Consider the following 27,401-nt stretch of genomic DNA (forward strand, 5'->3'; position numbering starts at 1 on the left):
AATCCGATTGTTGCAGGTTTTTGGAAATAAAAGCCATTCTTGCTGCTTGTAAAAGATTTAAACATTGACAAGCGCTCTTTTATATGTCTATGACATAAATTAGGCATCATTTAAAGGCATAAATCTGAAACTGCTCGGCTACACAGTTCAAGTTCATTTGCGATTTTTAGATTTGAAAGGGGTATGCGTGTTTTCTGTGCGTACGTTCGGTTTATGAATTACATTTTTAATAAATGATCGTAAAATCAAATGTAGGATGGTTTTTACACAGCATTTTATAAATGAGGCCCCAGGTGTGAAAGTACTTGGTTCTCTCTCGCCAACTTGTGATCCGATCGACCAAAGTGCATCTAAATCCCAGGTGTAAATGTGCTATAGATGTTGGAACATGACTGCATGGATTTGCTTCCATAGTGATTTTGGTAATGAATGCAAGACCACTGAAAGTTGTGACTAATGATTTTTATATTAAGCCAAACTAAATGTCCTTTTGTTTACAGAGAAATCTAGGATAATTATCACCCTTTATGTTAGGCAATGCCATTTTTATATAACATCAATGACAATGACAAACATTTGCAAATATATCATTTTACATTAAAAGGAGACTTTTTTTAAAAAAAAAGCCATGTGCTCAACATTTCCCTTTGGTTGTCAAAGTTCATTTACATCCTCACAACAACAACTTGGCTGCATGCTACATATGAAGCACAGGAAGTGTAAACGGATTTATTCTGTAACAGTGCATACAAAATCCAAATTGCAGGCATGTTCCTCAAACAATGCAGACAAATACAGAAAGGTAGCAGAGAATCGCCAACAACAATGCTCTCAATTCAGTCATACTGATACTAAAAGGACATCACACCGAGAGAGGCACATAGAATTGTCTTAAAATCGCATTTGAACATTTTATCAGACAGAAATCCGAGCCCAAACCTTCACTAAGCATTCACACTGAACAGAAGCAGTCGGTTACAATGTGACCTAAGGCACACAGCAAGATGCTTAAGTTCAACAAACAGCAAATTTACAACTTCAGACTGAAGCAGCCACATAAACATTTGATCTGGATCTGAGTGTCAAGAGATGATTTCTGTAAGCTAAACTGAAAATTGAAGACATCATCTGTATTTCAGTCATTTACATTTTTTCCTATTCACGTAGATGTAAACATTCATTGATAGTTTCCATCTGTAACACATTATGAAGCCAGACAAAGCAAAGCCCAGACATCGACAACCAACGCAACAGCAAATCAATGCAAGAGAGTCCCTTTGCAGTTGTTTTTAAGGAATGCAAGTAACAAAAAGCCGCAAAACACAGATTCTATTGTCTTGCTAGACTGATAAAATGCTATAAGATAAGATAGACATGATTCCAAACAATGAAAGAAACTAAATGTTCTCACATTTTCGCTCTTTTCTGTGTTAGGGGTTTGTGTGGGTCATGTGTTGGTCCCTCTGACTGCGAGTCTGAGATGAAAGTGTGAGTTCAGAACCAGCAGACCAATTCAGTCATACCAAATCAGTCTAAATCCAACTGGATCAAGGGCACAATGACCACAGTATTCAGAAAGTCTCATAGTAATACACTGAGTTTTCCTTCAGTGAACTCAGATTCCCACGAAAGGATGGCAAAGTTCAGATTGTAAGGTGTGAAATACTTAAATGGTGCAAGATGGTTCCGAGTAATAAACAGTGTTCAGTTCTTTAGACATGCTTGAAAGAAACATCATTAAAAATAAGATCACATATAGGTCCGGAGTCTGTGTGTGTGTGGATCTGTGAGTGGTTGAACCTTCAGTCTCAGCTCAAACCGATGCCCTGTTGTTTGCTGGAGTCTGTGCACACAAAGAAGGTTTTCAGCTCTCCTTTGCCCTTTACGTTTATCAGGCCACGGCACTCACATGAGTAACCCAGCGTCTGCAGGACATCAGATGTCTCCTCAGTTACCTACAACACAAACACAAAGTCACATCAGTTCTGCGCGAGAGAGCGAAAGAAAATAAATGTTCGACAATTAGCTTTTTAAAGACTTGTACGCAGTCATAGTTACAGCATATCTGGTTATAGTAATAAACCATGTAATAATAATAAACTTGAAACCCAGAGCAGGGGATTTGTGCAGATGTGAATATCCCAAGAGAACATTAACTGACACGTATGATCAAACAAAGGTCGATAGAGAAGAGTGATGTACCTGTATTTTGCCTAGTTCTCCTGTGCTTTCCATCCGGCTGGCCACATTCACAGTGTTTCCCCAGATGTCATACTGCGGTTTCCTGGCCCCAATCACCCCGGCAATCACTGGGCCATGGTTTATTCCTGCACACACAAGCCATTGAGCAAAATTTCCTAATGCCCAACAGTATCTTTCATTTGCTTTGTACTATTGTTTACCACTCCGCATCAACAACAGATCTCATTTTAATTTAGGCTCGAACACATAATTGGCATCCAAACACTCAAAGCTTTTTTTTCTCTGAGCTTCTGAACACCGGGAACAAGTGACTGCTGGAATGTGCTTTCATTATCTTTCTAATAAATGCCTTTACCTAACAGAATTAAGGGATATATGTCTGTTATTGTAATTTTGACTGATCTGTGCTGCAGTTTGTTTTTAAAGCATTTCAAGATATTTTTGGGTGCATCTGTTATCCATGACCTACTAAAAATATCTGCGATCTCTCTTATGAGCTGCTTCTCTTTTCCCAGAGATTTTCACCTGCATCTGCATACGATTTTCATTTATTTAAATCTTTATGCAGAAATTAGAGCTTTTTTAATGTCTTTGTGCCTTGAAATACAAATATATATATCTTAAAATATATTCCTCATCTAAAGCATAATTCATCTTTAATGTTAAAAGCTGACTGTTATACAACAATAAATGAACAAAGCAGAATGTAGGTTAGAATGTTGTTGAAAGGATAGTTCATCCAAAAAAATGAAAATTCGGTCATCATTTACTCACCCTCAGTTTATTCTGTTAAACACAAAAGAAGATATTTTGATAAATAATGGTAAGCAAACAGTTGCTGGTACCCATTGACTTCCATAGTAGGATAAACAAATACTATGGAATTTAAAGGGGGCTGGTCAACTGTGTGCTGGCCATCATTTATCAAAATATTATCTTCTTTAAAACTCATGGAGGTTTAGAATAACATGAGGGTGAGTAAATGATAGTAACATTTTTGGATAAACATTAAGGTAGTATTTTGCAGCCAGACTTACCCATGCGAAGCCTGAACGTGTTGAATGAGTGTCGGTTGATGCCATCCAGCTTGCCAATTAGAGCGATGGCAAACTCTACCATGTTTCCAATCTGTGCATTCTGCCTCTCACGATCCTGAGAGCACATAAACAAGCTCTGAGCTCCAAGAAGCACAATCTGCACACTACACCTAGGATACTCAAATTATGTAGCTCGGGAAAACTGGGCTAAAGTTTAAATGGTTGGTATTGATACTTTCGCTTGGTTATTAAACATGTAAGATTTTTTTTAAACTAACCTTTAATCAAAATGACTAATCGGTTTTTGAATGAGGTGAAATAAACACAAGTCTGGTCTTATACATACACTATGCATGCAAGAGCGTGCAGTTCACTGCAGTACCTGGTTGGTCTGCTCAGGAGGTCCACTCAGTCCTGCAGCAGCCATGTATGTGCTGCCAATGGTTTTAATCTTCTCCACACCACTAAATTTAGGCTTAGATAGTAACTGCAGGTAACAAAAGGAAATGGTTGACGTCAGCATTTTCAGCCGTATTTATTAAACAATGGCCCGATTTCACAGACAAGGCTTGAGGCTAGTCCCAGACTAAAATGCATGTATGAGATGTCTCAACTGAAAACAACTGCCCCTGAAATATCTTAAAATATATCAGTGCCATTGTTTTTGTCTTATGATGCACACCAGTAATGTTGATTCTAAGTCTTTTAGGTCCCGTTCTTTCTTTGTTTTTAAAGCTTTGATTGTGTTTACAGTGCACAATATAACATGTGTTCATGTTTCACGTTTAAAAAAAAAAAAACATTCTTTTCCACACAATTTACTTATCTCTATTTTCACTGTCATAAAAATGAGCTGATGTCTTCCTTGTTCTATGAAGTCCCTCCTTCAGAAATACGTATCGAGTTCTGATTGTGTAGTTTGTTAGTGTGTTGTGATTGGATAGCAGCTTAGCTTGTTGTTAGTTTAGCTAGTGAATGATGTATTCCTGTAGGCAGAGTTTAGTCAAAAAACTGTTCTACTGACGTCATTACAGCAGGAAGTAGAGGGCTGTAGTACAAACCGGCCGTTCCCTGTAGGCTTTGAAAGGCGAATTCTGTTAACGAAAATATATCACCTGGCTTTTTTTTAAAAAAGGCAGTGTGTCGCACCTTGCGTTTCCAAGCATTTAAAGAGCGTTTGGTGTGATTATCCCCTAACTAGGGTTTAAAAAATGGGATCAGGAAGAACGTGACCTTTACTTAAGTCGAAAGCCCGGAATACACTGCAGGATTTTTGCACTCCTTATCACACTGTCCGACATGGAACGTTTAAACTTGGGTATGACAGGCATGTAGGCTGTACGATGAGGACACAAAGGCTTCGACGGTTGCATCACACATTAGCGCAACGTCACCAGCATGCGCTCGTGGTAAACAAATACCAGTATGCAGGTTGTAGCAGCAAACACACTGTGCGGTGATTATGCTGAATTTCTGACACAATCAGAAAACTATCGTAGGTTATCTCTGGACACAAGACCGGGAAAACGGACGTCTTTGAACCTCTCTCACTGTATGACATAGGACCACTGATGAAGAGCCACGATCACAGAAATCGCGACGATTGTTTCACAATGGCAATCTTTCGCCTGGGACAGTCAAAAATCTTGCAGTGTATCCAGGGCTTTAACCCCGGTTTCACAGACAAGGTTAGTCATAGACTAAAACACATGTTTGAGTTGTATCTGAAAGTACTTTGCACGTACAGATCTTAAAATTTGCCAGTGCTATTGATTTGTCTCAAGATACACACTAGTAACGTATTTTATAAAATGCATAATGCATGTTTATAAAATGTTATAACGCATGTTTATTAAAAATGCTTAAATGTCTTAGGCCTAGTCTTGGCTTTAGCTAAGCCTTGACCGTGAATATGAGCCCTAATTTAAGGCCTAATCCTGACTTAATATACCGGTATGTGTCAATGTGATTTTTACAGTTAAAGGCAGAGAGAGAGAGCAAACAGAAAACAACAGCTATACCACAACAAAATACTAGCATTCAAAGCAAGCGTGCACTGAGCCTGAATTAGACTCTTCTGGATAAACCAAGTTGGTTTCAGAGCTATTGTGACATTCATCCTGAGGATTTGTGTAGTCATGAAACTACAAGACATTGCTTTTCAAACAGATGTGGTAAACACCAATGACTTTGAGGCATAAAGCAAAATACAAAATAAAAGGATCTTCATCTCTCACTCCACAGTGAAGCAAACAGCTGAAGTCTTCGTCATCTTATCTGTTTGTTAAATCTAGGCAAAAAATTCATAATCTAATTATGAGTTTGGGCCATCAAAGTTCAAATTTTCTACATTAAATCACCCTTCAATTAAAGTCATATTCAAGATGCCAAGGTTATATTTTTACAGAATGTTCCTTGCATTAACATAATGATTTAATGTAGAAAATAGACTTAAATGTACATGTAGAATGACTTCAGATCGGTTTTCACAAATGGGGGGGGGGGGGGGGGCACATAAAGTCAAGGTGACATGCTTACACGTCAAAGCTCTTAGATATTGGCTGAAATGCATTATTCATATTCAAAGATTTAACCATTTAGGGAATGAGAGGAAAATAATGAGGAGATCAGAGAAAAGAAGGAAAAATGTATATACAGTGAGATACGAGATGTGATCTCACTCTGACCTCATCAAAGTCCGCGATGATCTCATTGAGAAGCCTCAAACACTCCAGTCCTTCTTTATTGATGTCACACTCAGTGTAGAACTCTTTGAAGTCTGGCACGGAGGCAAACATCACACATACACAGTCATACGACTTATAGTACAGGTCCTGGGGAAAAGGAATGAACACACACACACCGTTTTTGTTACAATCATTCCTTTGCACAAATGTAAAAAAATAATTTAGGGTATCACATCTACAGATTCATAAGGGATATGAGATACACTTGATAGATGATACATGATATGAGTTTTGTCATGGAACAGACAGAATTTCCAATACAGTTATACACATGCAGGGAAACAATCGCACTAACTATATTTCACGAGTTCACATTAACACGTAATCAAATATGAAATAAAGCATATTTGGCGTGCTGTCCGAGAAGAGGGCTACGAATTCGGAATATTTGCCTGAATCCAGAGTACTCCCCTCTCCTTAACTTGGATAATGAATAGATATACCAGCTGAGAGTGAGGCGCCTGGGGTGGAGGAGGGATGCTGTAAAAACTTCATGGGTCAGAGGTGAGGGACGTTTTATACTATATAGAGACCTCATTGCACTGATTGGTTGGATTACATAACTATGATCCTCCTGAACTTAGTAAAATAAACATGAAAATTCTTGACTGATTTTATTTCGTATTTCAGGACCATGTTCTGAATTTTTGTTTTATTTTTCGCTTTTAGTCATATGGTAAAATATAGATTGTGGTGAGAAATGGTAGATAGGTTAATTATGTGATACTATATGGGAAGATCAAATAATCTCTGTATAATGTATGATGCAATTGAATAGTTTGAAATTGGGATGAGGTACAATGAGGTACCATGATATGGTCCTGTATGGATAATATGTCAGTGTTTCCCAACCTTTATTCGTAAATCTGGGACATAATTTGGGAAAATATTTAAGTGGTGGATAAATATTTTCCCCGCAGTGGGTTAAAAGTAACCCAGCAGAATTTCAAGTGCCATAAATACGGTTCAAGCATCCGTTTAGAACCGCTCATATTTATACTCATGGTTGGAAATCACTGGTATATTTGCATTTGGTCTTGCATGAGAGACGGGGTGGATATACAGGGTAGACTAATCCCAGCTGTTTCATGGCGCTTCCTACCTTGTATTTCTGGTTTAGTAAAGAGATAGTGGACAGCAGCCCCACCTCATTCTTTTTGTTCTCGCCCACAAAGAGAGCAGCCACGTGCGCAGGAAGAACGTTCTCCAAAAGGAGACGGTTCAGATTTTCGCATAGCTCAACTTCTTCTTTATCTGCCAAGTTCTTGTTCTTCAACAGGAAGTCTTGACGACAGCAATACTCATTCTGAGATGAAGAAGGAGAACGAAGCATTGGTCAGGGGGGTATACTGGCAGTATGCTACTGAAACAGATACAGGTCTATGCGGTATGGGTATCTACCTGCCGGGATATAAGCAACATGGCAAAGAGAAAGAGGGTTATGTATATGCAGCTCATTTTTTTGGGGTCCTTCATAAGTTCATCATTCATGCACTGGGGATCGTTGACACTGCAACAGACAAACACTGAATATGATTGCACTGTAATAGAGAGTGGCATGGCATAGTGGTTAACATTAGATGGTAACCGAAAAGTTGTAATCTATGAAACATTTTGCCCATGAGCAGGTTGTTCCAGGGGCATGTTGTTGTAATAAATGCAATATGGGTCACTTTGATTAAACCAACCATTACCAAGTGCTGTTGATGAAGGAACATCTGAAGTAATTGAATAGTATAGCATGAGAGTGGATAATGATGATGTAGTAAACAGTAGAGACGATGAAGAAGAAGGCCACCTTGAGCTCAAAGCTCACTCTCAAAAATACCCCGCAGGCGATCAACGTTAGTATACAACTGTACACAGAGTACTGGAAAGAAAAGAAAATGTATCAATATCTACTGATGCACTTTAAACTAAGACACATTAAAGAATTTTGTGTGTATGTTTGCTACTTACAGGCAAATACGAAAAACTATCTACATTAATGGTGCCGTTATTTGCCAAATGACAGACATCACTTGTATCCATATAGCACTGTGGATTAGTGAACAGTTTAACTGATGAACTTTTAGATTTATACATCTAACAACAGGAGCATTTTTTATTTATTTAAATTGTAAGAAAATTTGAAAATTACCAAGTTAAAGATGGCGAGGATGACTATGACTGCAGTGGCAAACGTTACCAATGGGAGTCGCACAAAAGGTCTCTTAACCACTGCTTTTGATAAAGCTGACAGCCACGTACATGACTTCAGCTTTTCTGGAAACATCCTCTGAGAGAGAAACAAATAGGAAATATCACTTAATAAAGAAGAAGGTTGGAATGTTTTTTTTATAAAAGGAAACCGTTGGCAACATGTGAGGCCTAAGGGGCTGATCACACCCAAAGCGTTTATGGCAGTTGCAGTCGCCTTTTTGAATGGTATTCTATGGGCAGGGAGCGTTTGCGCGCTGTTTATGCGCGCCGAACGCCTTACGGTTTTTGCCGCCAACCGCACCACGCGCTTTTGAAGGAGCGCTCAGAGCGGAGAAGCGCCCGACGGCATTCGCGTCTTTTCATTGTCCAATCGAATGAGGGGAGAGGTGGGCCTTACGTGGTGAGGGAAGTTTACAATAGCTTTGAAGAACCGGACTCCACTCGCTCACTCTCTCCTGCGTGTTTGTGCACCTCTCACCCTCAAACAAGGTCAGAGCAAGCGCCCTCTTTTTAAAGTTTCTGCTAATATGACAGTTAACAGCAAAAGAGCGCTCATGCTTCAATATTTTGATTGACAAGACAACTGACTCGGTGGTTGCCTAGCAATATAAAAAGCTGCGTCGCACTGCTCTTTTTTTTAAAAAAGGCATTGCGTCGCACATTGCGTTTCCAAGCGTTTAAAGCGCATTTGGTGTGATTAACCCCTTAGACATAGGAAAGAGCAATGCGTGTGTCTGTCTTGATCTCTCACAGTATATGTATGTTTGCGAATGATACTTTAGCAAATGTCAGTGTTTTTTTAGTTATTTCAGATTCCTGAATAAGTCAGTGCCTTTGTCTCTGTATGTCATCCCCCACATAACATCAAAACACACAGCTAAGAAGACAGCCTATGCTCTAACCTCAAGGAAACAATAGGGGGAACCTAATTGTGCCAGTCAACCACAAATACACCATAACAACTGAATGTGTGTATGTGTGTGTGTGTGTGTGTGTGTGTGTGTGTGTGTGTTAAGAAAAAGGAAGGCAGTGGTGGTCTAACCTGAATATGACCTGCAAAACAGATGCCCAGAATCAAAAGTAGAACACACGCCAACACTGCAAATGCAAGCCCCAGCTTTTTATGTCTGACAGATTGAAAGAGAGAGAGAGTGAGTGAGAGAGAGAGAGAGAGAGAGAGAGAGAGAGAGAGAGAGAGAGAGAGAGAGAGAGAGAGAGAGAGAGAGAGAGAGCAAGTGTTAAATACCCCATGGTAAATGATTGTAGATTATCAGTACAAGGTCAACACCAAAATCTCATTGTAATCTCCTTGTGAGCTTTTGCTTGTGTTTATGGCACTTACTGGTGGGTAACCAACATCTGGATGATGAAGATACAGATGAAGATGAAGGTGACACAGCCAATGTAGTATTTAAAGCTTGGCATCTCTATTGTCCTGTACTGAGAGAGCCAAACACACACACACTTTATATTCATTTCATTGTTTTTCTTAATAACAGTGAAAACATCATCATACTGGCTAAAATAAAAGTATTATTATTATGATTATTATAACTCACCTGCTTTTCTAGTTCTCTTTTCGTAAACCACAGTGTGAGGCCGGAGATCTCTTCAGACTTCACCCACTGCCTGCACACAAGCACATGCACAGTATAAGCAGTAAAAAATAAATGTGCAACCTTAACCAAACAAGAATGTACTCAATCCGAAATGATATTTGTTTTTAAAGACTAACTTGCTGGAGCTCAGATCATTGATGGTGGTGGCCATCTTGTCGTGAAGTTCTTCATCAAACTTAGTCTTCTGAGATTTATGCCTAAAGAGAAAAGTACTGATCTTAGAGTTGTTTACATTTATATAATGCACTTAAAACACTGAGGTCTATACTGTATAGTGATATCAAGACGTGGGCATTTTAAGATAAGAATAACGTAGCTGTTGTCATGCTGTTATTGAGTCGTATTTGACCTGCAGTGCAGCCTGTACATACGCTTGGGTGAATAGTTTTATAAGTAATGCTTTAGAGATCTAAAGCATTTGTATAAAAAGAAAAAAAGGGAAATATTGTAGTTTTGCTGAGAGCTTCTATGTGTTTATGCGTGTGAGGGCTGTAGCAGGCAGGATGCTGTGTGTTAGCTTAAACCCCACAGGAGACATTGCAAGATCCCCTTTGCAATGTGTCTCAACACGGCTCAGGAAGGAAAAACACTGTTTCCTTTCTCTCTTGCAAGCAGAAATACACACGTGTCAAAGCCGAGAGTTCATAGATATCTTTTGAAAAAAGAAATGAACTCTGAGTAATATTGAGAGAGTGCAGCTATTGTAATGCTAACTGTGTGACCAGTCGCAGAGCCTCAATTAGATATTGCATTGTTAGTGTTGAAACTACGGGTCACAGAGAGCTGGCTTAGTCTTTATGTCTACACTCACTTATGTGTGCTCAAGGGAGCAACAGGTGAAGAGAAGGGCTCCTCAAGAGACTCATCAAAGCTGTCAGAGAGCAACATTACTTTAAAATCACTTCTTGCAAAACCAGACTCTGGGCCAGATCTGCATCATATTCATGCTGAAGTCAGCGGAACCGGCCTGGAGTTGTCTGCGTACAGACTTAAATGTTAAATTAATTTATTTCTCACAAATTTACCTAGCTTTTCGAATGGGAACATTGTATACTTCATGAAGACTAATTTTTAACTAAGGACAACCCAGGATATCTTCAGAGCATAGCTAAATAAACACACACACGCACACACAGGGAGAGATTGAAACACTGCTCACCTCTCTGCAATTTTTGGCGGTACTGACCTAAGAGGGATGTCCTAAGGAGAGACACAAATGTGAGCATTTTTGTCACATGCTAAATCACAGAGAGTTGTATCCTGCACACCGTCATCAACTCCCTTATTTTGAATGCATGTATTTATCTGACCTTGCAGCGACCCTTGCCATTGACTAAGGCATCTGTGTTGAATTCTTCTCTGCTCTGGAGGTGAGCGAATGGTTTGACGGCTCCCCATGACTCTAGGAAACGCGTCATACGCACAGAAGCCCGCATCTTCAGGCCTTCGCTCCCACGAGGCTTAGCAACACTGGGAGCCATCAGTGATGATTCCTTTGACTAAACATACACATATCAATCAACACATCAAACCACGCGTGTGTACACATATAGAGTATATGGCAGGCAAGAGTAATGTGCAAGCTCAAATTCTTACCCGTGGGTCAATGACCAGATAAGTCTTGATGTTGAGCTCTTTAAGGTAGGGGTCTCTTTGGTGACCATTCCCCTCCTCCACATCATACGTTTTGTTTAAGTGCTTCAGAGTCGCCTCTGTGATGTGAACTCGGCTGGGGGAAAAGGCAATAAATAAATGCAATAAATACAACACAAAAAAGTCGCTTTGGATTTAAGGGACATTCCACTTTTTTGAAAATATGCTCATTTTCCAGCTCCCCTAGGGTTAAACATTTGATTCGTACCGTTTTGAAATCCATTCAGCTGATCTCCAGGTCTGGCGCTACCACTTTTAGCATAGCTTAGCATAATCCATTGAACCTGATTAGACCATTAGCATCGCGCTAAAAATAACCAAAGAGTTTCGATATTTTTCCTATTTAAACTTGACTCTTCTGTAGTTACGTTGTGTAAAATTTTTGGGCATTGCGTAATATCACTACGCCCGCTGCAGCCATGTCACATTAGCAAATTTCTTGATTATTGCGCCAGTTTGAGAGTATAGTTCCTAGCCATATCTGCCTAGAAAATCACAACATTTAATTTTCTGTCAGTCTTTGTACACAATGTAACTGCAGAAGAGTCAAGTTTTAAATAGGAAAAATATTGAAACTCTTTGGTTATTTTTTTGCGTGATGCTAATGGTCTAATCAGATTCAATGGATTATGCTAAGCTATGCTAAAAGTGCTAAAGATTTCAAAACAGTAAGAATCAAATGTTTAAATCTAGGGGAGCTGGAAAATGAGCATATTTTTTTAAGTGGAATGTCCCTTTAAAGCAAAATGTAATAAAGTAGTGACTTAAGTACCTCCAAAAAACTACTAAAAAAACTGATATGTCCTACATTGGTTAAATCAAAAAATTTTATGATTTAAATGTTCATACCCTGGCAACCCCCCAGACTCCATATGATTGGCTAAGGTGACATCATGTGACCACACATCAAACTGCCACTTTCGCAGGCCGATCACACCACATAGGACGTTTCCAGAGTGCACACCTACTCGCATGTTTATATCCACACCTGTTGCATCCCGCACCTGCCTGCATATAAAGATTAGACAAACTTTATGTATTTCGGTCTTTGTCTCGCAAACACTAAACTTATGATACATGTATTTCTAATATTGTGTGTGAGTATATAAACTTACTTGATGGCTTCACACATATCCAGGCCCATTTTTACACAGTTTTTGGCATGTTTTGGCAGAGAAACAGGGAGGCCGGAAACACAGTAATAACAGTCACCAAGAATTTTTATTCGCATACACTCATTCTCCTACAGGCAAAAACAGAGAAAGTTATCAATCTATTTTTTGATTTTATCAATGAAATTTTTTTAGGCTTCAAACTGACTGATCAACTGAATAATGAATATAAATGAATGAATGACAAACAACAAATTATCAAAAAAATAAACTTTAAGTTTACAATTATACTTACTTTTGCAATCTGGTCAAACTTTCCAAAAAGTTCATTCAGCATGATTACAAGCTCTTTAGGAGAACAGTCACTGGCCAAACGTGTGAAACCCACAATATCAGCATACAGAATACTAGATCATGAGAAAAGAAAGACAAAAATAAATTTGTTTGTTAATTAAGCTCATTTTTTAACTATGGAAAACAGATCATATGCTCAAATAACGTCAGATAAGGAGAGCAGAGATTTATGATTTGATTTCTTTTAAATGAGTTTTTAAATAACACTGTGTTGAACCGCAGCAGCTCAGTGTAACAGCTGTCTGAACACTCAGAAAGAAAGAAAAACTTCATATAAGGGGTCTCATGAAAATTAACCTTTACGACTCAACCTGTCCTCAGTGCACACTAAAAGATCAAACACACACTCACAATGCATGTCATCACCCTTCTAATGAGCAAGTTCAGAAAGACAGCAGACCGTATGAATCCCGGCAGGTGAACAGCTCTCCATTGTTTGCTCACACACATACAAGTGAGTGCGTCTGTGCTTTATCGGAGCAGCTGTAAAGGGAGTCGAACAAGCCATCTATCTAAATATGCCTGAGAACTGACCATCTTGTGCATGGGACACACAAATAGAATATTAATAGAGGCACCCCTTCCCCCCCATTTCTCGTCTTGGGGTCAGTGGAAAATTAATCAGGAGAGCGGCCGCATTATAAGCATACAGACTGACCATTCATTTAATATCGAATATTAGGAGTTTCATAAGGAAATCAGATACGCTGAGAATAAAAAACACTGAATTACACACAAACGGCTTAAGACTTGCACTGGAATGACTGCGTGCGTATGTTTGTTACCTGACGTTTTCATGTCTCTTCACATAGAGACTGTGAAAGTTATTGTCTCGCACCATACGTTGCTGTTCCTCTTTGTCTTTGCACTTGCAACGCTCCATTATGGCTAGTTTCATTTTCATGGAGATGTACACAGGAAGCACTGACTGCAACAGGTTTTCCTAGGAACACCAAATACACAGATACAATTTTTTATTTTAAGATGACATCCCTGATATCAGCCATTTAATTGACTGTTTAATTTCTCTGATTTTCTTCTGCTATGCACTGCTTGGAACACTAAACATATCCATACTTACAGCAATCTTATACAATCGCTCATCTGGAGTGTCCAATACAGTATCAGTTTCTGTTGTTGTTAAAATGTAACAGATTGAGTGTCCCTGGGCTATGTGATTTGGATGTGAAGGTGAAATGGGAAACTAACAGATCAAATCATTTACAAGAACACAGCACTGTCTGTATTTTCTTTACTGTGTTTTCCAAGGATGCTTGTACAGTATTCAAATTTGGGGGGGGGGTCAGCATTAGGTTCCTGTTTTGGGGGTTCTATTGGGGATTCTTTTTTATCATTTGATCTATCTGGTACATATTTCTTGGCTATTCTCAAACACACTGTCAAGGAGGTGAACATTCTGCCATTAAACTCTATCTTTGCAAAGTTTCAGTGTTCTTAAAGAAACTATAAGAAATTATAAATTATGACTCTTTTAAAAAATGCCAACTGATTTTTAATTAGAAATTATTTTAATGGCACACACTTACTTTAATCGCTAATATAACCTTTAGCTGTCAAACAGTGGACACAAAAACTGAAGCCAAAGGTGACATGTAGAATTATTTAGATATGTAAGGTTTGTGAAGTCAAAGCTAAAATGTTGAAGACTTGCATAAAAGTAAAGAAAGGCTTGAATGTTAAAAGGCAATGGAAATTTTATTAACAATAACACTCTAAAAAAACAAACGGTGCTATATAGCACCAAAACTGTTGCTTTGGATCGTAATCATAGAAGAACTGTTTTTAGTGCCATATAGCACCGGTGAAGCACCAGTGAAGCACCTATGTAGAACCAAAATAGTGCTTTGTAGAACCATATGTGTGGTGCTATAGTGGTGCTATATGGCCCCTATATGGTTCTACACAGGTGCTTCACTGGTGCTTCACCGGTGCTATATGGCACTAAAAACGGTATATAGCACCGTTTGTTTTTTTAGAGTGTATGTAGCACCATTAAATAGAACTTAGAACCAGATAACTAAAAACACTAAAGCACAATAATATTCAGCATACTGGCAGATTATTTCAGATTCTAGGCTAAACTACAAAAAAAAATCCCTTCAGTCTCGACTTGGGTATGACGGCAACGGTGTTTTGGGTATTTGCTAAACAGTTGATAAACAGAACTTTTGAGTTGGGGTTTATGGTGTGTGAAGTTTGACCATTAGCTTCAAAAATACAGCCAGCCTGATCAGTTAAAAAAACAACCTGAGTCAGAACAACAGTTTGTCGCTGAAACGTCTCAGTTTAGAGATCCAGACAAAACTTCTAATCAATGTTTTCTATCATAACAGAACTGTATAACCTCATTCACACAGCACTTTGGTCCCAGAAAATACCCGTAAAATTGGCAGACAGGCTTCTGTATGAATGCAAACACGTCCCATAAATGTTCTGGGATCGCTCTTGAAAAAGGACCTAGTAACATTCCCATAACATTCCCGGAAAGCCCTCTGTGTGAACAAGACCCAGAAACCCAGCGTAAGGGGTGTGCCATAGTAAGGACGTTCATGTCATCGCAACAATGAAGTTATGGTTTAGCTCTTTAAAGAGTAACTAAACCACTGGTCAGAGCCTGACTCCATCAACTGGCTATATTTGAAAAATGCAAGAAAAGTGCGCAGACCCCAACAGAGATAGAGGGGACAAACGGAGCTCGTTACAAGAGTGTGGTGAGATCTCGTATCAAGGGCGTGGTGAACTGTAACCTGCTTACGTCAAGTCGTACCGCTTAAATCACGTAGTACAGCAACATTCAATAGGAAAATTCAACTGCAGTAGCCACCGTTCAAAATTGAAGAGGGCAGCACTCAGACGTTTTTTACACCATATATTGTAGCATTGAACACTTTATAACCAAATGTCAAAAAAGTTACTCAAATCAATGAACAGCACTAATAAAGCCCCATTCTTACAGATCATTAACTTAAAAAAGTTGGTTTAGGGTTTAGTTACTCTTGATTAACATTCACATCGAGAAATGTCATCAAACTGGACTGAAGCAGAGATCAGGGGCCGGTTGCACCAGCAGTGCGTAAGTTACAACGTAGCTTAGTTACGACGTAAATAGGCACTAAGTTACAACTTACGCACTACTAAATGTTTTTGCGTTGCACCATTAAACTTAGTTTAAACGTAACAATACGTTGTAACTAAATATTTACGGAAGCCCCTGTCCATGAATAACGTTTGGAATAAGATGTCATCCAGATTATATAACATCGATGAGCTCGTATTAATTATGAAGAGCCGCAAATTCGTCAACGACTTTTCAAGAACTGTTTAATTTTCTGTGTATCCATCAATTAAAATAAGATTTAAAATTTCTTCCTGTTTATTTTCTCTTCCATGTGTGGGATATATATTTTCAATTAAAAGTGTAATGTTTTGAGTTCGATAACATATGCTTTAACGTCTTTTTTTAACTTTCAGTTTAGGCGAGACAAGAATGAGTTTGAAATTACGTACTGTTCAGACTATTTCCTGCTTGCCCATTATAAGGCTTGTGATTGGGTTAAGGAAAATAAACGTCATTCTATGCGACAACGCATTACTTTATGGAGAGCTTACGACCTACTAGCTACGTTCTGCCTTAAGAACAAGTGGTGCAACCGAATTAAGTAAAGAGTTAGTTATAAACTAGCTAGTAGTTACTAAGCCTCTAGTTTGGACTTTACGTCCCAGTTTAAGTAAGAACTTACGAACGACTGGTGCAACCCTACCCAGGAAGCTAGTCACTATCCGCACCAAAACGGAGATCATTTAGCAGCATAAAAGAATAGCACGTCACACACTTCTTTATAGTCTTATCATAAACAAAAATGCATGTGAGTGGTTTTTGAAGAAAAATAACAGCTAATAAGCAAACTTCAGACGCTGCGGAGAAAAAATGTATGCCAAGGAAACATATACAATGCAAATGCATTCAATGTTCCTGTAATGTGTGTAGAAGTGAAGTTGTATAAGCACCTGTTGTCTCTTCTCAATCTCCAGTTTCATGCGAATGCCAAGGCAGCGGAGAGTATCCTGAAATGTCTGTCTGAGTGCTTTCTCCATCAAAACCTTATGAAAAGCCCCAACTACAATTCCACAAACAAACACCACTACATTTGACAATATCTAGAGAGGGAAACAAAGAGAGAGGGAGAGACAAAGAGATTAACATTTCAACATAGAAGTGTTACATCCTTCTCAGTTTGTTTGCTAATAGGTTTCATACAGCTAAATGAAAACAGTTAAAATGAACACTGCAAAAAATGATTTAAGAAAAAAATTCTTAGTATTTTTGTCTTATTTTCAGTAAAAATAACTAAAAATTCTTAAATTAAGATGCCTTTTCTTGATGAGCAAAACGACCCAACAAAATAAAGAAAAAGCATCTTAATTTAAGATTTTTTTATATTTTTACTGGAAACAAGACAAAAATACTAAAAAAATTTTTTCTGGAAAATCACTTTTTTGCAGTGAACCTGTTTCAAAATTACCTGATTGGCTATGAGTGATATGGGGTCCTTCTGGAACACTGTGAGGCGCACTAATAGGACAATGATGTGAGATAGAGACGAGATGATACTAAGAGTTACAGCATAGCTCATCTGGAATGGCAACATGGTGTAAACTGTAATGATGATAAAGAGGAAGAAGGGCACCTGAAGATAAAGCAAAAGAATTGGAGAGATAGAAAGAGGATGAGAGAGAGAGAGAAGTGTTATGTAATATAGTTATGTAAAAATGTGATATGCCAGTCATCCAAGTGAGCATGCATTTGCACTTTACCTGGTCCCATGGTGGTATTTTGGTTATTTTGTCTGTACTGAAAATAAAGGTAAAGCCCAGTGTGAGGTGTGTGGCCCACACAGCAAGGCCAAGCAAAGTTCTCCATCTCTGAGAGAGGGTCTCTATACAGAGTAACACAAATACAGCCAGGAACAAACACAACGCTCCTCCCAAAACACCCACAAGTGGACCATGATTCTGAACTTTCTGAAACACAGAGAAAAGCAATATATGAAATACATATCATATAAGCAAGCTCATTCAAAGGCCTAGAAGGATAAGCTTGTGTGCATGTATATTACCAAACAATATTTCCAAACAAAACTTTACTAAAGTGCAATTGTCTTGAGTCTCTCACAATTAAAACTTTACATGTTTGTGTCTACATGTTTATACATGCACTCCTTCTTGAAGGCATTTGTTTTCCACTGTTTTCCTTTTACTTTTCTTAGGTGAGACAAACAAACACATTGGAGTCAAAATGTATTACAAAACACCAAGAGATCATGTAATTCATAAGCGGAGTTTTGTGTTTGTGCTTAGGGGGCACTTACTGGCAAGCTGGCTTCAATACATTAAGATTAGCGAGAGAGTTCAGCTTCATGGTTTTTAACTATTTCAGCCTTAATTCTACCCGTTTAAATATTATGATTAGACAAATAAAATATGAAATCTTACATTTCATTAATAGCTCAGACAAAATCATAATTGGCTCTGGTCTGTCCCCCAAACTCCCCCTATGGTCTGATTCGATAACACCAATACCAGTTTCAAACCAGAGACTGTTTAACCATTAAAAGCAAATTTTGGATTATGAAATTATGTTTCTAAAACTGAACCATTCTTCTCATAAACAGGAAGATTGTCCAGACATCAGTCTCTGGAATTTAATCTCAGAAATTATTAAATGGATTTATAGACTCACAAAGTAAACAGATACAGACATTCAACCACAAACCAGACCCTCACAGACAGACATGTCAACACACCCTTGAATCTATTTCTTCGAAGTTTATAAGAATAACACAGCACGCCTGTCTAATGAACCACTACTGTATGTCCTGTGTACAAACTGTGCATAGTTGAAATGACAGTAAGGCTCACCTGACCTCTCTAAAGTCTGATGTAAATCTCTGCACTGGGTTTTTTAGTTACTTTGTTCTTGTTACTTAAAGGGGAAATATCATGAAAATCTAAAAAAGATCAACACAGTAACTTAGTTTTGGTAAAACCATTTTCTGCAAGCATGTGAAAAAAGGTAGTTAAAATTTGGCTTCCCTTGTGATGTCAGAAGGGAATCTTTTATAATAATACCGGCCCTTAATCGGCACTATCCAACCACAGCACTGCCATTTATGCAGGGATCAGCTCATTTGCATTTAAAAGGAAACACCCAAAAACAGAACATTTTTGCTCACACCTACAAAGTGGCAATTTTAACATGCTATAATAAATGATCTGTATTTTGAACTAAAACTTCACATACATACTCTGGAAAACCGAAAATGTATTTTACATCTTAAAAAAGTATTGTGAAATGTCCCCTTTAATATAAAGGGAGTGATATTTGGTTTAATGTGTATCATTTTATTTACCTGGTTTTCCAATACTTTTGGTCCAAACATTACTGAATCATCCAACCCATTAAGGCAAGTAAGACTGTATTTAAATGTACAACATTGTAAATTAATGACTTAATTATTAAATCAATAATAATTTAAAAACTGCGTCAACCATGATAATGTTCATAAATGCAAAGCAAACTGATTAAATTACCCTATCAAACTAAAATCTGCGACCTGTGTGGGTGACGCACTGTGGCAGATTGACCCAGCCTCTCTCCCAACCCACATGTAGAAACTAACCGCAGCGAGTCCGCCACTCATCTTCACTTAATTACATTACCATTCTCTAAACATGTGGATTTATTACCAAGATACATTACAGACTTAACTTGTGCAGAGATACATACCTCAGTCAAAAAGCATGCAAACACACACACACACACACACACACACACACACACACTTCTATCATCCTACGGACTTTGTGAAAGTTCAAAAAGATAGTAAAATAAAAACAGACAGAAGCCCACACAAACAGAGCCATGCTAACTTATTCTTTCCTCCTACAACCGGTTGGTGTTGAGGCAGAAGGTTACAGGAATTTGAACAGATGGTATAGCGCTTATCTGCTAGAGAAATTAACAATAGCAGTAGAAAAGGAGCATTCTGGGACCCTCCCCATAACAGCTGACTGCTGAGAATATCTTTGTGTGTGTATCCAACATAGAAGAGTTCAGTGAGAAAGCGGCACATATACCCAGAGCGAGAATATCATATGATGTGCTGCTTATTACACAAGAAAATGCCTTTTTGATAGAGCCAGTGGTCATCAAGGATCAGATTATGCAAGTGATCATGGTACCACAGTCACCGTAGGATTATATAACAGAGACAGTTTAATCACCAGAAGGGCCACTTAGGATACTGGGATCGGAATGAAGTGATATAAAAGCAAATTCCATGCACTTTAAAAATAATGAATACATTTAAGGTTATTTTGCAACCGTTCCAACAGCATGTGTTTTATATTTGATTTGTGCATTTGTAAGTGAGGAAGAGGGAGTAAATGATTATGGACTCTTACCAGTTTTAAGCTGAAGAAGAGCACTAGCAACGTTGCACATGTGAGAATGCTCAGTCCCAGCAACAGAACGAACGGCTGGTATTGGCTAATGCCAGAAAATTTTCTGTACAGTGCTTCCTGCTTCAACTTCTGCTCGTTCAGCAAGTATTTCCCTTTTGCTGGCATCCTGACCAGTGGCAGTGCAGCAGCCGAATAATACTGACCAATCACAGCAGAGCAATCAGATGGCACAGAAGTACACCTCCTTCCATCCAGAGGAGTGCGTGGCTATGCAGAAATCCCCATAGAAACCACACAAGTGTGTGTGGGAGGTCATTCCATTGCAGAACACTTCATCTTGCCCCTCCAAAGGACCTGTTCATGTCCTTTACCGTATTTTTCTTCCTTCTGTGTTGAGTCTTACTATGCTTTGTCCCTCACTATGTAATAGCAGGCAGAGCGTAGCGACCTTTAGGTGCCTCCTTGTCGGTTTCTGGTTAGGTGCCTGCAAGACATAGAGAATGAGAGGGAGGTATTTGTTAGATGCACTATAAAGATCGTTCATAAAATCCTTTACAGCACCTCCTGCTTTCATCCTATGACCCTTTTTATTTTAAAACTTCCTAGACCTGTTTTAAAAGCTGTCAAATAATTCATGAAGGATTTAAAATCACAATTTCAGGTCAACTATAAACACTCCTCTGTGTAGTCATTCCCACACTGGCTGCTCTCTGTGTCTTTAAAAAGGATTTTGGGCAGAGTTCAACATTTGTGGATTCAGTCTTCTCTTCATTACAGAGACTAATGCTGATGGCTGCTCTCCATGAAATCCTCTGCCAAACCTCAACTAAACTTACACAGAAAGAAATACACAGCGAGACACGCATAGCTCTTTAAAGAGAAATCTTTAGTAAGGGCTAGACACATATTATGTGACCTGTGCCCTACACATATGCCATTTTAAAGCATGTGTGTTTGTGGCTATGTGTTTGCATTGTGACATCTGCAGACATGCATATGTAATACGTGCATGCACACACATGCACACAGCCTAGAGGAAGTATTAAAATGAAGGCTTCATCAAAACTGGAAAACTTTGCATCTTTTCTGTGAGCTGAATAACGGTCCATATCATCCTACATCCTCTTTCAAGTGGAACAACGGCCCACAGAGGAGGAAGAGGAGACACGACTCTGTAAATTAACTGTGTCCAAAGGTCCCGATTTCTCATCACAGGTAATAATTGTTTGGGAACCGCAAGCATTCGATAAGGGAAGCATAAACAACAGTCTCATATCCAAGCGCACACACACCGCATTGCAAATCTTGAATGTTGTGTGACATTGAATGTGGACATGCTGACGCAGGGCTGACAAGTCTTAAATTAGAAAGGCAAAAGACACAGTATTTATTGTAATACTACTACTATTATATTTTACCACATTTCTTTCGGTGGCGATAAACTACATTAGATATAATCCTAATGGCAATTTTATTTATTTAGCACCATTAAATACAACCCCATTTGACCTATGTGCTTTACAATTAAATAACTAAAAACTCATATGGGTGATTCTTGCGAAATAAGACTTATGAGGTGAGATGAAACATTTTGATAAAAAAGGAAATGCAAAGTAAGAGTATCAAAATAATTCAGCATACAGTTACAAACATCTCTTCATGTACTATTTTGCACATGATTTCAGATGACATCATACAAACCAATTTTGTAGTTTTTTCCACATTTAAGGGGAAAATTTTCATTACCGCAATGTGTCCATGACTAGATTTGGGTTCTTTGACATGGAAATATTTATAATAAAAAAATCTAAAAAATAAAAAGCTTCAGTGAATATTATACTATAAAAATTAGCAGTAAAGAAACATGTGGTGTTTGGTGATCATTGGTAAATGTAGAGTCAACAATAAAGAATATAAATGTGTCCAAGACCAATTTTCTCATCATCCGCAACAATTTTCATTCATTGTTTAAGCCATCAAGGAACTAAAATTAAAAAAAAATGTTGGAAGGGACATAAGTGAATGTGACTACCAGGTAAGAAGTTCTTATTTTTTCTCTCCAGATAAAAGTTGAAAATTTTTATTTGACATAGTACCTTTTCAGTTCTCTTTACCGAAACATGAGTTTGTAAATGCATATATTTAATGTAATATCATGTTGCGGTAATGATCATTTCTTATAATGATAATCAAAAATATATTTCAAAAATATTTCCTATAGAATTATTTGCATGTTTTAGCAAATAATTCTATAGGAAATATTTTTAAAATCCTCTAAAAAAAATGGTTATAGTAAGTTCAGACCTTAATCTTATATGTGCAAAAAAAATTGGGTTCAATGGCTTTTTAAAAAAATCTGATGCTGGACACCTTTTAAGTCTGAATTTCGTGAGAATCACCCATATTTAATTTAATAATTAAAAACCCGCAAATATGATAGAGGAGTGCTTTAACATACTGAAATAAAATAACGGTAAAATACAATGCAAGAGTGATTCGACAAAAATGTATGCTTTATCAAACAGAAAGGATTTCAACTTAAAACTTAAAAACATAGTCCAATAGAAAGGGGCAAGTCAAGTGCTGTCACTCTCCAACGCTATTACAAACAGCCAACAGGGATTTATATAAGGTGAGCGAGAGAAAGTAAAGAGACAGTGAAGGACGTTACAACAAGTGAAGAGACAGCACAAGTAGTCAGTCCTATGGAAGTGCCTCTGAAAAGAAGCATAAAAACAGGGGGGCAGAGAGAGAGAGAGAGAGAGGTGGAGAGTGAAAGAACTGGGATGCTCCCCGATTTTCTCTTTGTTGATGCTCATTACAAAACTAAATGACAACAGTGTGTCACTGTTTCACTCTCCCAGACAACAGCACCTAAGCCAACAAGCAGCCTTTATATCCCCATTCTAAAGTTACCATGGCAAAGGAACAATCTGGTAGGGCAATAACAGAGAGGGGGAAAGAAATAGTGAAAGAGAGAGAGAGAGAGAGAAGAGAGAGAGAGAGAGAGAGAGAGAGAGAGAGAGAGAGAGAGAGAGAGAGAGAGAGAGAGAGAGAGAGAGAGAGAGAGAGAGAGAGAGAGAGAGAGAGAGAGAGAGAGAGAGAGAGAGAGGGGGGGGGGGGAATGAGATTAAATAGTCTTCATGCATGTGTGGGTAAAGTAAGGGTGTGTGGGTAAGGTAGAGGGCAAGTCCTTCTCAGTAAGTTGCTGATCTAGTTTCTGGAATTGCGATCATAAAGTGGTGCAGCTCTGCAGCAGCAGAACCTAAACAATAATCTGATGCTAAACATGACACAAGCATAGCTCTACAATCTGGCCACCTTCTCAGGGTGAAACGTTTTGCAGCTGCACATAACACTCAGTGATACTGCAAGACCAATGACAACCCAAGACAATAGAGATTCCATGACTAGTACATGCTTATTAACATTATCAACACCAAAGGAATTTATTTTGGGAGGGAACATGTGCACACGCATATGACTGATTTACAACAATGTCAATTATGTTATACCTAGATAACGGCAAGTAGTAAACCTGCCAACACTTTTGAATTATGTAATCTGTTTGTTTATTTTTTCTTAACATCATTCCAGCATCAATGGCTATATTCATGGCAGAAACAAGTCAACCCACACACAAATTAATCCACAAAAGTTGATCGATACACGCATTGGAGGAGGGGCAATCTGACATTTTTCAGTTCAAAATTTTACCCAACCTGCATGTTTTTGGATTGTGGGAAACAGGAGTACCCGGATTGAACCCACGCTGACACAGGGAGAAGATTCAAACTCCACACAGAAAGACCACCCATTCCAGCCCGAGCTCAAAATGGGGACCTTCTTGCTGTGAAGCAACCGTCTTGTTGTGTTGTAAACTCTTACATTTTTATCAGGTGTCATTATTAAATGCAGTTAAACTATAATAAAAGGATATATTTCTTTTATACTTCTCATGCCTAAAGGTCGACCACCCACACACTTTTGTTAAGAGAAGACCACCCTATTGGAATCTAGTTGTAAAAAAACACAATATAATTGGGGTGCAGGTGGTGTGTCAGTAACTAAAATCGGATAACCTGAAAAGCAATCAAAAGATATGTTGCAGAAATCAAGTCACTTTTTCAACTAAACTTTATAACACAATATAAAATATTTTTAAAATTTTAGCTCAGTATTATCCCTAAACACCAGGACCAATGAAAAGTCTAAACCTTATTGTAGGGATGCACCGATACCGATACTGGTATCGGGTAGGGATGCACCGATAGGATATTTTTAGGCCGATACCGATTTAATCAGACAACTTCTGGCCGATACCGATATTAAACACTTGTATACAATACTATACAGTTGGTCTATAAGCTAGTTTATTTCTGTATCAAATAATTTTTACTGAACATGGATTGGATCTTATTAACATTCAACTGACCAACATAATAAGAGAGGCACAAATTAAGCTAAAAAAATATAATAAGACAGCATGACAACCTTCAAAGGTGGTTTTTGCTATTCAGCATTTATTTTATTAACAACATTAACTCATATTTTTAAATATAATGGATTTCTTTATGCAGTTAATTAATAAACAATCGGTATTGGCGTTTCTCGTGCTACTGCCGATATGCCGATGTTTTCAAATTCATCAAAAATCGGCCGATAAATATCGGCGGCCGATACATCGGTGCATCACTAGTATCGGGTATCGGCCTCGATACCACATTTTCTAAAGTACTCGTACTCGTTAAAAGTCCCCCGATACCAGGGATCGATACCACGGTCTGAGAAATGTCTATGTTTGAGCGGCGTGTAAGGGGTTAATGCCTCTTGTGTTGTCCAAAGAGGCAGAGTTTACAACAAACTGGAAAACTAGTCCCTTGTTTTTTTGTTAAATTATATGACAAAAGCTGTTTCCTGTACATTTAAATCATGTTTTTTATTAAGTACTCGGTATCGGCAAGTACTGAAATGCAAATACTCGTACTCGTATTCCAAAAAAGTGGTATCGGTGCATCCCTACCTTATTGTGTCAAAGATCAGACCCACTCCTCTTCTATCCTGTCCACTTGCCTGCTAAGAATAGAAAAGGTGAAAGTTCAAGTGATTTCTCAGCCTTCTAAAAGCTTACACATGAAGAGGTCACAGACATTTTGTTGGTTGGTTATTTGCTAGCAAATTGTGTCTGCCTCAAACACATCTTGTATTTCTATGGAAAAACATGTGATGGAGAAAAAAAGAGGAGAGGAAGAAGGAAGTGCATATAATGTATGTCTTCATCAAAGCCACGTAAAATGTGACATTCCAACAGCTCCATGTGATATGACAGCTGATGTTTTTTATGGTTAAACTCAGGGCAACATTGCAAGCAACACCCTTTCAACACATCATGAAAGCCCCATTCTCTGCCATATTCCAACAAAATCAATTATAAATGCACTATTTACACTCATTATCTCTCTGAGCACCTCATTTAGTCCATGCCATTACATTCTATCTGTTTGTGTCTGTTTAGAGTACAGCACCACAGTAATGTCTTAAAGATTAAAGCAAAGTACTTTAAAGTCTTTAGTCCTAATGGGCTGGCACCCTTAGGGGTTTATATGTCTGTATAGAAACCACAGTGAGAAACCACATTTCTCTCAACACAATAGACAATTTCACCTCGGAAATCTGGAATTCAGCATCATGAAATATAATGTGAACAATGATATGACTATTGTTATGATGATAAATTCTTGAAATAGGGTACTGTGGCTGTATCTGAAAAACAGTATGCAATATATATATACACACACAAAAACACCCACACAGAAATCACATCTTAGTCTATAGGTCAAAGAGAAACAGGGTCTGAATTTTAGCAAACACTACATGGGCAAATGTATGTATGCGTCCTGTTCTAGAGGGATTGGCTATTTCAACTATTCTAGTAAAAACGGTTTACAACTTTACCATACAATGTTATAAAAGTTAAAAACAAAGCAGATGGTTCATACAATGTTCAAATACAGAGTTCACGTTTTCTTGCACTTTACGAAAATTTTTACACAAACATATCTCAAAATGCTGCAAATATCCTCATAAATGTAATCTGTATTGTCTTAGTGATCGTGAAAAGATCAGAAATAAGCCCATGTGTAACCTTATATTGGATTCTTGCATTATGTCCTAATGTGACAACACCCTAAATATACCGGCTGCTGTCTCATTTTAATGTTAATCAAATAATAACAGACAAAGACAAGTAGAGCCCGACCGATATATCGGCATTGGCGTTTATAACGGCCGATAAAACATGAGAAACAGTCTCTCATGCTTCACTTATGTTATGAGTGGTGCATAGTTTGCCCACCAGAGGGAGGTCTGCAACTCCTCAGTTGACAACAGCGCCAGAAATCCACTACAGAAGAAAACTATCAGCCAAGCCGATTGCAGAGCATTACACCTGGCATGTAAACTCGGAGAAAAAGCGAAGGTTACCTGTGGCAAACGCTGACGGTCGCGAAGTTGCTCGTGACCAAACAACATTGCGTTTGGCGGCGTCAAACGGGGCTTCACAGAGAATGTGCTAAGGACGTCGGCAGTTTGGCAAATAGATGGTAGGGATGCTCCGATCAGGATTTTTGCAGCCGATACCGATCACCGATTTGTAATCTTCGTGATCGGTCGATACCGATTCCGATTTTTTAAAGCTGATATGCAAGCTCTTTGATGACTGTAACTGTTACATTTTTTCTAGATAAAATAATACCACGGATGTTGCCTTTGTTATATTACTTGCAGTAATTAGGTATATTATTGTTTTAATAGAGACTCAAATAAATAAGCACAACAAATATTTATTCGGCTTATGTCTCCTAAAAGTACTGAAAATAACTTAGTCTTTACTGTATTAATTAAATATACACGCATTCGTATGAAGTATAAAAGTTCTTTAGTGAAGAGCAGAGAGTGATTTTATTGAGAGATGAATTAGGTTACTGCAGC

At 38.2% G+C, this 27,401-nt stretch overlaps 1 protein-coding gene across 5 annotated transcripts in view; it reads right to left on the reverse strand.

Annotated features, from left to right (window-relative positions):
- Window positions 1–621: 621 nt before the first annotated feature.
- Window positions 622–27,401, reverse strand: part of adcy7 (adenylate cyclase 7) — a 40,605-nt gene continuing 13,825 nt past the window's right edge. The window contains exons 2-28 of one of the 5 annotated variants that reach the window (XM_065289546.1): window positions 25,435–25,487; window positions 20,412–20,895; window positions 17,763–17,969; window positions 17,471–17,635; window positions 16,956–17,105; window positions 13,712–13,869; window positions 12,868–12,979; window positions 12,576–12,703; window positions 12,310–12,468; window positions 11,404–11,536; window positions 11,118–11,306; window positions 10,967–11,007; window positions 10,619–10,678; window positions 9,924–10,004; window positions 9,748–9,817; window positions 9,531–9,628; window positions 9,231–9,315; window positions 8,127–8,264; window positions 7,946–8,023; window positions 7,681–7,856; window positions 7,388–7,496; window positions 7,134–7,292; window positions 5,927–6,073; window positions 3,622–3,726; window positions 3,240–3,354; window positions 2,203–2,327; window positions 622–1,955 (exon numbers count right to left, since the gene is read on the reverse strand). In XM_065289546.1, the coding sequence (XP_065145618.1) occupies window positions 1,809–1,955; window positions 2,203–2,327; window positions 3,240–3,354; window positions 3,622–3,726; window positions 5,927–6,073; window positions 7,134–7,292; window positions 7,388–7,496; window positions 7,681–7,856; window positions 7,946–8,023; window positions 8,127–8,264; window positions 9,231–9,315; window positions 9,531–9,628; window positions 9,748–9,817; window positions 9,924–10,004; window positions 10,619–10,678; window positions 10,967–11,007; window positions 11,118–11,306; window positions 11,404–11,536; window positions 12,310–12,468; window positions 12,576–12,703; window positions 12,868–12,979; window positions 13,712–13,869; window positions 16,956–17,105; window positions 17,471–17,635; window positions 17,763–17,969; window positions 20,412–20,576 (3,300 nt within the window). In that variant the 5' untranslated portion in view covers window positions 20,577–20,895; window positions 25,435–25,487 and the 3' untranslated portion in view covers window positions 622–1,808. Of the gene's footprint in view, window positions 1,956–2,202; window positions 2,328–3,239; window positions 3,355–3,621; window positions 3,727–5,926; window positions 6,074–7,088; window positions 7,293–7,387; window positions 7,497–7,680; window positions 7,857–7,945; window positions 8,024–8,126; window positions 8,265–9,230; window positions 9,316–9,530; window positions 9,629–9,747; window positions 9,818–9,923; window positions 10,005–10,618; window positions 10,679–10,966; window positions 11,008–11,117; window positions 11,307–11,403; window positions 11,537–12,309; window positions 12,469–12,575; window positions 12,704–12,867; window positions 12,980–13,711; window positions 13,870–16,955; window positions 17,106–17,470; window positions 17,636–17,762; window positions 17,970–20,411; window positions 20,896–25,434; window positions 25,488–27,401 lie in introns of all 5 variants that reach the window. The other 4 variants (XM_065289543.1, XM_065289544.1, XM_065289548.1 and 1 more) reach the window with 4 other exon arrangements.

The sequence above is a fragment of the Paramisgurnus dabryanus genome, chromosome 2, assembly GCF_030506205.2.
Source record: "Paramisgurnus dabryanus chromosome 2, PD_genome_1.1, whole genome shotgun sequence".
NCBI lineage: Eukaryota > Metazoa > Chordata > Actinopteri > Cypriniformes > Cobitidae > Paramisgurnus > Paramisgurnus dabryanus.